This window comes from Hydra vulgaris, chromosome 15 (assembly GCF_038396675.1).
Source record: "Hydra vulgaris chromosome 15, alternate assembly HydraT2T_AEP".
Classification (NCBI taxonomy): domain Eukaryota; kingdom Metazoa; phylum Cnidaria; class Hydrozoa; order Anthoathecata; family Hydridae; genus Hydra; species Hydra vulgaris.
Window position 1 is genome coordinate 19500001 of NC_088934.1, and position 10971 is coordinate 19510971.

A 10971-nucleotide genomic window follows, 5' to 3' on the forward strand; every position below is an offset into this window, starting at 1 on the left:
AAGATTAAATTTAACGACCGTAAAACAACATAATAAAATCTAAGTGATGCATTTGAACAAATTACTTACATAATTAGTGACGGACCGCAGAACAGCACCGGCAAATTCATTAAATTTCTCTGTTAGTGGAAATATTGAACTTTGTCTAGCCCATCCGACTACAAGATTTCGTCTATGTTGTTTAAAAAAGTGAACGTAACTACCTGTTTCTGAATGGCCGTCAAATGACCACGAAATAAGGTCAGCCGCTGGCTTGGAAGCGTAAGATGATACAGATTCACGCTCGAATCCATCTACGGAACTGCTACTTGCCGAATTGGCAATATCGTTACAACTTTGGGACATGCGACTAACACCAACTGCTGCAATCGTCAAGTTTAATCGGTCTTCGTTGCACTTTTGTATTTGGTCATACGTACTTTGCTTAATTTCATTTGCAGTATATCGCCGTGTTATTGCAGTTTGTGCACCCATTGTAGTCTAAAATATTAACAAAAGTTTCGTATTAATGCTTAAGACAATATTTAACTTAGGTAGAATACACAGAATGCTTAAGACAATATTTAACGAGGATAGAATACACAGAACTACATTATGAGTTTAAAATATCACCTGTTGAAGATAATGTTCTCCAATTCATTAACGACAGATTGTCGGTTCGATTCATCTGTGTTATTTAAGCGAATCAAAGAGTTGACGAAGCCATTACTAAATGATGGCGGATCAAAAAGATTTATTCGAACAGTATAGGTAGCGCCAGGGACGTGGTGGCCCAGTACGAGGGTACGATGACTTTTACTGGGCCCTGATTCTGGTTTAGGAAACTAGGCCCCCAAAAAGAAATTGGGCCTCTAATCCTCAAAGAGAAATAGTTTATTTTAGATCTATAAGTTTCTATCAGGGCATTTTTTACAACATTTTATTTAACTTGCTTTCACGTCGGTTTGTTTGTTTGTTTGGTGTACGCGCATAACAAACACTAGGTCAACGGTAATAATAAAAGAAACACGCTAAACTTTAGTTCAGCGTAAATAAAAAATTCGTTTAGAAAAGTAATTGAAACAAACAAAAAACAACAAACTTTGTTTAGCGCTGTGGAATCGCTGTGAAATAATAATAATTTAAAACGTTGTTGACCTAAAATTGATAGACTTTATACTGTTAAAAAGTAAGTAATGCTTTAATCTTTACTTATAAATAGTTGATAAAAAATAATAAAGTTATTAAGTAAATAAGTAAAAAAAATATATATGTTATAAACGAAGAAATATAAAGAAGATAGCTAAATATAAAAAAGAAAGCTGGAAACTAAAATTATTCGATTAGCTTGTCTTGCTCGAGAAAGAGAACGGAAATTTCGAGCAAATGAATTAGCTGAACAACGAGGATCTCGGATATAAAAACGGAGACAACGATATGTTGACGCTAGGATGGCTGAAACAGAAGAAGGTAGAGGCAGTATTGCTAAACGAAAAGAACACCGAAAACAAGCATTGTAGTGACGAACGATTAAACGATGTTCTCCTCTTTATCTGTTGAAATTAACTATCTCATCAACAGAAACAAGAGAAAATTGTTATTGGAAAGTTCAACACAATAAATATATAAAATGCATGAATTCATTTGCTTTGCATTGATAAATATGGTTAATATATGTTTAATACATAAAATTGTGTGCCTAATGAATTTTTGTTATTACTTTCATTCATTACTACTCAATATGCTCCAGTCCACTCCCTATCAATCCATGAAATTTATAAATTGTGCTACTATTTATAAATTCCATGGACCGATAATAGTTATAACTCAAACGAAAGAAACCAATGCCCTGGTATCTATCATAAGACATATTTTTAACTTTAAATTTTTTTATGTTTATTTATCTTTTATGTTTCAGGTGGGATAAAGGAAAAAAAAAGAAAGAGGCAACATGGAAATACAAATCTGGTGATTTGAAAGCAGCTGGTAATGATCCAAAACAATTAGAGTTAACGGCAGGTCTTGCATCAATGCAAGTGTAACAAAAACAGAGAAAAATCTGGGACATCTTTTACAGCAACAGAGAATGTAGAATTAAGATCAACATCCATTGTGAATACCACAAGTAAGCCTATTATTCAAACAGAGTCAATAGCAGAGATCAGTAGCCAATCATCTGTACAAGAAACAGACATTAATCAAGATGTCATAATTGTAGCAGATAAAGGACCAAAACTACAATATTTAGAAACATTCAGACTGAAACATTACTGAAACTGAGTGAGTGACTGTAGAAATGGGTAATATTGAAGTGCCTGTAACTGCAGCGGTAGACCTAACTCTAGCAGAAAAGATTATTCGAAGCAACCAGACAACGTTGTAAATGTCAATGAAAATGATCCAGCTAAATTTCTAAAGCTGAAAAATGAAAAGATGATTGTAATAATCAATTTATTGTATTAGGGCCGAATCAGCCAACAAAACATTCAAGGTTATCTAAGTATTACACTGAATCAATTAAAGTTAATGACATTAAAGTTGTGCAGACAAGGCCATGGCTAACCTACTCTCTATAACAAGACAAAGTTTTTTGCATTGTTTGCAAAGCAATGCAAAAAGTTGCTAAATTTTTACGTTTCTTTCTAATTATACTCAAATCAAGCTAATTCATACTATGACACAGTTGGTCAAGAAGGATATTTTAGAAGAGGTATATAATTCACTACTCTTTTCACTATCAGCTGATGGCACTACTAATATTATAATATTAGTAGTGCCATCAACTGATAGTGAATACACTCTGAGAGCAAGTGTATACACTCTGAATGTATACACTCTGTGAGCAAACTTTTATTGTATTACGTTATTTTACGCTTGCTGCAGAAGAGGCCGTTGTAAAGAAGCATCTGATTTCAATTGTTGAAACTGAAACAACTACTTGTGAAGGAATAAGTGAAAAAATCAAAGATGAACTCAAATTAAATAAAGTAGATATTTAAAAGTGTGTGGGTAAGTCTTTTAATGGTGCGAGCAATTTGCAAGGAATAAACAAATGAGTTGCAACACACTTGAAGCAGTGTTCTCCAACGGCAATAAATATTTATTGTGGACCTCATGGAACAAATCTGGTTATAAAAGCTTGTGCGAAATCTTCTGTTGTTTCTGTTAACATTTTTGGAACAGAAAACAAATGATTGCCTTGAACAAACTTCAAATGACATAGAAATTAAAATAAATGTTCGAAGTGAAGCACAAGGTCTTTTATCCCGATTTCAGTCATATGAAGCAATTGTGACTTATATCTCTTTAAAGAAATTTTTACTTGAAGCATTTTATCTTGGGTCCCCTAAATAAAATACTTCAAGGAGACATACTTGATTTTTCCATTGCTATAATGTCTGTCGATGTATCACTGAAAAAGCTTCAAGTACTAAGAGACAGTACTAACCAAAATGCTATTTTATCTACTGTTAAAATTACAATTGAATCTCAGCTTGAACAGCAAACATTTGTTGTGAAAATGACTCGCAAAAAGGAACGATTGGACTTCGATGAAACAGAAGATAAGCGGCTTACTCAGGCTAAAGATCAGTGACTAGCAGAAGTGTTTTATACTGTAGTGGATTCAGCAACTGCAATTCTTATTGACAAATTTTCTTCTCAGCGGAAATTTTTAGAAAGCATAGACATCTTTTTATTGAAGAATATGGTTGAAGATATTAGTCATAATTTTCATAACTCTAATTTACAAAAAAAAACTCAATCAGTGCTTGAAAAATTCAAAATTGGTATCAGTTTAAATACGTTCGCTACTGTAATGGTTGATTTTGTGGAGATAACAGGAAAGGCTGCTGAGAAAGATAACAAAAATTTGCCTTCTTTTCTCACCATTTGCAATTTTATGCTGAAGATTATGTTAGATGCTGTATTCTCTCAGTTGCAGTTCTTTACAAGATATTCAGTACAGTTCCATCAAATTCAGCAGAGTGTGAGAGAGTTTTCAGCAAATGAAACTTCTCAAAACTTGTCTAGCAAATCGGTTGACATGTTGGGAATCGTGTTCTCTTGTCAATGGAACATGAGAAAATGTGGAATTTGACGCATTCAGACATAATAAAAAACTATGCTGATACAAATGAGTTACGCAATATTTTGTATCCATAAAAAACTTTTTTTTAGTATAAAGATAACTTTCCTTGATCGCTTATTTGTCTGTCCTTAAAAGTACTTCACCGGGCCCTTCTTCTGGAAATTCGTACCTGCTTTTCATGTGCCACCACGTCTCTGGGTAGCGCATGTAGCATCTCGTAAGGTCAAAACGCCTATATGAATCAAAGAAAGGTTTTTAAAAAATATTCAATAATCTTTTTTATGTTCAATACTAAGTCTTTAGCTTTGTGAATAAATCAATCATCAATATGTAAAAACTTATATTTACAGACATAATTCCTATCATTCTGACGTAATTTTTTACTTGTCGGTAAAAAAAAAAATTTTCCGATATATTTCTTTTTAGTTTGTAAAAGTATCTTAACTGGATAGACGTTTTAGATGTCTTTACAAACTCTTTTATTTTCTTACTGTAGAATATTCTGGAAAAAAGCCAAAACCAAATAAACAAATTATTAAATTAAAAATAAATACTCTAATTAGGCACTTCAATAATGTGACAAATTCCGTAGACAAATTTGCGAATTGTTTTATATAAAAAGAAGACTTTTTCAGATTAAATTTAGACCAATTTTTTAAATCTATTATGCCATAGTAAAACGTTTTACAAAAAGTAAATTGAATAATCTTTCTTAAAATATCTGCTCGAATTTTCAATATCAGGTTATCTGGCTGTAGGAGCGGTTTTAGTTGAGTTTTTGTAATTATTTTAGCTTAAAGTTATTTTATTTGCGTTCTAGCATTCTTTAAAATAATATACTATTTTTCTTTCTTTTTTTTTTTTTTTTTTTTGGTTTGTGATGAATAAGTTGCTCTAAAATAACTTTAAAAAACTAAGTTTTTGCTAAAATTCGGCTATTAAGCTAAATTTTTAAAGTTAAGTTAAAACCTGCTAAATCCCCTCCTCTTCTTCCTTTTAGTCCGCCTTTATATTTTTTCAAAAATTATTTCGGTATCTAATTTGCAAAAGCAATATAATAATTTAATTGTATAATACAGTATTATTATAAAATTAGCCTTATCATAATGGATATTAAAGATTTATATGATTGGTAACTATGCTGGAGTGATAAATCTTTGAAAACGGTGTGCTCGAATTTTAGAAGTAGATTCTCCAATTTGTTTTCAGTAACTGAAAATAATTTGAGCTTGTACAACAATATATTTGAGATAAATTGAAAATTTATCTACAAATATTTAAAATAAAAATAAAGTTGTTGTCGATAAATCGAAATCGTTAAAAAAAAACAGTAAAAGTAGAGATATATATAAGCTGATGCTCTTTAAACGACCAATTTCGGAAACTAGTTATGAATTATGCTTATCACGTGAAAAAAATAAAACGAAGGGTAAAAAAATAAAATTGAACCAACAAACCTCAAAAAACTGTTTAAAAAAATTGAAACTTGCTTCATCGGGTTGTATAAATAAGTTCAAATCTGCTAATGTTCGTATTAGTAATATGAAAAAAAAATTTTTTATCTAACGACCCTAAATGGACATATAAATTATTACATGCAAGTAATAAAGCAAAGATTTATCAATTAAAAAAGAAACAAAATAAGGAAATAAAAGAATTCAAAGATTTTTATAATAAAGTCATTAAAAATCTTAATAAAAGAGTTAAACTTTTGTAAGTTAAGCTTGAAAAAAGTGACAATAAAGTTGCACTCCTTCATAAGAAAAAAAAACATACATGCAAAAAATTGTATTATGTAAACAAGAAGTTTAGCATGGTAGTAAATAAACCTGAAAATTTGTCTTCTAACAGTTTAACCAATCCTGAAAAAGGGTATCGACTCTCCTAACACTGGAGTATTAAGCAAAGTAAATAAAGATTTTAATTTAAGTTGTCTTCTCCATGATAGCAGAATAATGATATTTCAAAACGGAAGGTATTCCAATGATATAAAAAAAGTTATTTTGTAGTTAGTTTCTTTGAATGTCAGCATGATCAAAGTTAATGAATTTAACACAATTGTTCTAAAAAAACTAGCAAAGATAAATATAGAGAAGCTTCCCTCAATTGGTACAAAATCTCGATTTATGACTGAGGCTTTAGCACTTGCTCAACTTCATGTTGCAGAAGAAATGAAGAAACTAGTTCGGGCAATTGTTTTCACAGTGACGGTACCACTAAACATCATAAACATTTTCAAAATTTCCAAGTTACTACCACAAATGTAAGTACTTTATCTTTTGAATAATGTGAAATGGCTGGCAGTGATGCAGAATGTACTATCAATGCATTAACCAAAACATTTGATGATATATGTGACATTTTAGAAAGTAGCAGCAAGGAAAACGATTTTTCTAACCTTGTATATTCTTTTAAAACTACCATGTCTGATCTTGGGCCAGTTAATCCACACTGTTTAATTTAAAGCTTAAAGAAATGAGGAAAAAGTTACTACCTAAAGTTATAAAGAACTGGGAAGGTTTAAAGAAAGGCGACAAAGCAGATTTCATTGAAATGTCTAATATTGTAAATTGCATTTATTATCTAACTTTGCAACAGAAATTGATAAAACAATTACTTCATTCGAAAAGTTAGATTTAAGTAGTAGTTATGAAAATATTTTTGCCTTCAATACTGTTGAATCAGTTGCCACTAGATTAATAAGAACTGCATATAAACCTTTTCATGTAAGAAGAAGTGATGAAGCTGGAGTTGCTGGGTATTTTAATGCATATCTTGCAGGTAAAGGACGAAGTAAGTGTATGCTTACACCCTTTGATAATAACAGGTTTAATATATTATATTATAAGGCTGCAGCTTTGTATTTTCATTCAAAAGATATTTTAGAGTTTCTTCAAAATTGGCCAAATCAAAATAATCTTTTACTTGCAGTTAAAGAAAATATTAGCAAAAATTATATTTAGCAGAAGTGCGGGCTCTTGGAAAAAATCATAAAATAATTACAGGTCCACTTTAGCGGATAATTGAATCACAAAAGAGTATTCTTGATATGAGTCCGTTTTTGTTAACCCTAAAAATGAAACTTTCAGATTTGTCTAAAAATTCATCATCGATTATGATCTCGAAAACACCTATGTTCAGTCCAAGTGATGTTAATATTCATAAAGATATTTTGTATGATAAATTATTTGAAATGACTAATGACACTGATTTGAATATTTTAACTCAGCAGACATTAGAAGTAATTTGTCATTCTTTGCTAGTTGTTCTGTAAAGACAATCTGCTGATCAACTTCCTGGAGGTAAATATTGGCATCCTTATGATAATATAAGTAAAGCTGCAGAGAATGTTCCAACAACAAACAAAGCGTCAGAATGTAACTCTGAGGTATTGGATCTTTTAATTCATACAAGCCAAATGCCACTATACAAAATAAACAAGCTTATATTATGAGGTATAAAAACAAAACACTAGAGAGGTTGGATAAAAAGACTTTAGATGAGCGTGACTCATTGCTAAAAAAAGCCTCAACAAACTTTAATGAAATGAAAGATAAATACAAACAACGTTATTTAGAATTAAAGTTTGAAATGAGTGAAAGGTTGTCTGAAAAGCATAAAGCTAAAAAACAGGTGAAGATAAAGCCTTCTTATAATTTGCTTAATCGGTTAATGAGTTGTTAAAATTGAGGACGAAGGTGTGGTTGATCTAAAAAGAAAGGAGATGAAGAATATGTTTTGTTAGTTGACACATTTAAAAGCAAAAAATTATTAAGAGCACAGTTGGACTTTTATAGGTATGTTATAAAAGTTAAATGTAAACCTAAATTTTTTTATAAAACTAAAATGCATGGTAGTAAGCGAATAGACTTGGCAAACTATGAGTTGTTCAGTAATTTACAATCAGTTATTAGAACAAGGTCTTTTCCATAGCCCATTGAGAGAAGAGTTATTCTTATTGAAAGAAAAAACGAGATATTTTGATTGCCAAACAGAAAGACCAATTAAAGGAAAAGTTAATGAATGCAAGACTGTCTCAATTAACAAATCAACAAAAAACAAACATCTGGGCTGTCATTCCAAACGATGTTATATATCTTGTTTGGATATTTATTCAATATAAAATAATGAAAATCGATACTAAAAAATACTTCGGTGTACAGGTGAAGTTTTTCGAGTAAACAAGTCAAATCCTAACTTAAAAAAATCTTTGTTTGATGTGGTCTATGAGGCTGAGGAGTATTAAGTATTGACTCTTCCATTGCTTTTTGACCTCGATAACGGAAGGGTTATAGTAGTGTAAAATGCCTATTTTACAATTTATTTGAAATAATTACTAGTTATATATATTATTAGTAATATTTAATTAGAGATATGTTACATATATTATAAATCATATAATATTATTATAAATTAGTCGTATATATTAATCTATAATTATTATACCTATTACGTTTATAATTGTTATAACGTATCATATATATAGTTATTATATATCATTAGTAATATTATATTATAAATATATAATAAATTATATAATAGTATAATAAATTAGTAGCATATATTATTCAATAATATTTATATCTATATTGTTTATAGTTATAATAACGTAACATATATAGTTGTCATATATATTAATAATATTATTATAGTAGAATTATATTATAACTCATAATATATTATTATAAATTAGTCGTATACATTAATCTATAATATTTATATCTATATCGTTTATAGTTATTATAACGTAATTTATATAGTTATTATATATCAATTGTAACATTATATTATATGTATATATTATAAATTATATAATATTTTTATATAGGTACGTGTGTAAAAATTTCAAACCATTTATTTATTTAAGTTTTATATATGGTTTGAAAGAGCTTTGAATTTTCAATAAAATGGTTAAAACGCTATGAAAAAAGTTATGCTCGTTTAAGTAACATAATTTATAAGAAGTATTGCATAAGAAAAATGCAACTTACGTATAAAACACGCATTCGGCTAACGGCAGCTTTGTTATAGAATCTTTGTAAATTTGCGCTTGATTTTGCATAGTGAAATGTGCAAAACGATTAAAAAACGTAATTAAAAAAGTTTCGAATTTAATTAACAAAATATTTTTAATGATTAAAACGTAATAGTAAAATTTAAATAAAACATGCATAAAAAACATCGCGTTTTTCTGCAATATTTGCAATAATTATATATACATATATATATATATATATATATATATATATATATATATATATATATATATATATATATATATATATACATATATATACATATATATATATATATTATACCTAATTATTAATTATACAAACATATATATATATATATATATATATATACATGGGCTTCGGAACCAGGGGGCCCGGGTGGGCCAGAGCCCCCCGAGAAAAAAATGATGGCGCCCTTTTCAGTTATGCCTTTAAAAAATTATTGCCCCTAAAAAAATTTTGTTTTTTAAATTTTTAAAAAAAATTTGTTTAAAATATATCTATTTAAAAAAATATATATATATTTTTGTATTAACTTTTTTTGGTCTTCTTGTCTCAGTTAAATTTTTTAATAATTGATTAACAAGATATATACCAATAAGTAACGTTGTTTTGATAGCGCCAAAAGGCCGATTATCTGAAAAAACCACACACGCACCACAAAAGTAAAAATTATTCGATTCGAAATACGTTTATTTTCGAATACGGAAATAATCTATTTCAAAATTGCGCTGTTTCAAATTTTGAACAAACTCGAGAAGTTTTTAACGTAAGTTTTTGAAAGGCTTTACATTATTATTTTAGAGATTAAAATTGATATATTGGACGAGGTTAATTTCCATTCCATTCGGTCTCTTGTTTTGGCAACATAACTATAACGATATATTCCAAAATTGGTACATATGTTAATATGCCCGGAAGTAATTTATATTTCAAAAGATTGTGTTGTTCTATTTTTTTTATCAGAATCCTTCCAAAATTGGCTAAAAATAAGAAATTTCTTAATGATGGAAATTATTATTTATAAATCAAGATTGTTTTGTTGAATTGAATAATCAAATTTTAATTAATTGTTCTTAGGTAATATAAAATTCCTATATATAAATATTAAAGCAAAAAATTTCTAATAATGATTTTATTCTTTATATATATTATAATTATATAATAGAAGTATTTATTATATTATATATTGACTAAGTTTTATTTTTAAATGTCACTATTAAAAAAAAGGTAACTACTATATGCTATCATGCCTAGCATTTAGACTATATAATGGTAGCCAAAAGCCAAGCTATCTATATTAAAAAAATATATATTTTGATAGATTATGTATATATCTATTTATATAATTAAAATATTAAATATTATTTATATGATTTATTTTTTTATGGTTACTGATACGTTTTTATGATTACGTATTTTTATGATTACTGATAACTTATCTAAAACCCTTTAACAGACACGAATGTCTGCTTCTGAAGGAAGGGACATTGTAATGTTGACTGTCAAAACACTCATGGATATGCGAAATGATGAGTGGTTCAATTTGTGGTGGGCAAAACATTCAGAAGCATGTTAATGATTTTCCGGACCTCGAGGAACCCAAGCTTCCGAGAAAAAGGAAGATGCCAGCACGATATGAGGAAGGTTGTAGTACCACATATCATTATGTTGAGACAGCCATTCAGTACTATCGTGCCACATACTGAAATGTAATTGATTCTTCTGTTGATACTATCAAATATCGTTTTGATCATCAGGACAGAAACAACTTGAAAAGCTGGAGAAGTTTTTGCTTTCTGAAGATGTCACAGATACCATAGCATGGATAAAGAAGACATACTCAGATATTGACACGGACTTACTAGATGTGCAACTTGGGCTATA

The 10971-nt window shown here is 28.9% G+C and overlaps 1 protein-coding gene across 1 annotated transcript in view; it reads right to left on the reverse strand.

The window, feature by feature from the left end:
- The window catches only part of LOC136091467 (uncharacterized), a 3945-nt gene extending 3469 nt beyond the window's left edge, over positions 1-476 (reverse strand). Inside the window, exon 1 of the mRNA XM_065819077.1 lies at positions 70-476. Within this exon, the coding sequence (XP_065675149.1) occupies positions 70-474 (405 nt within the window). The 5' untranslated portion in view covers positions 475-476. The remainder of the gene's footprint in view (positions 1-69) is intronic.
- Positions 477-10971: the final 10495 nt, after the last annotated feature.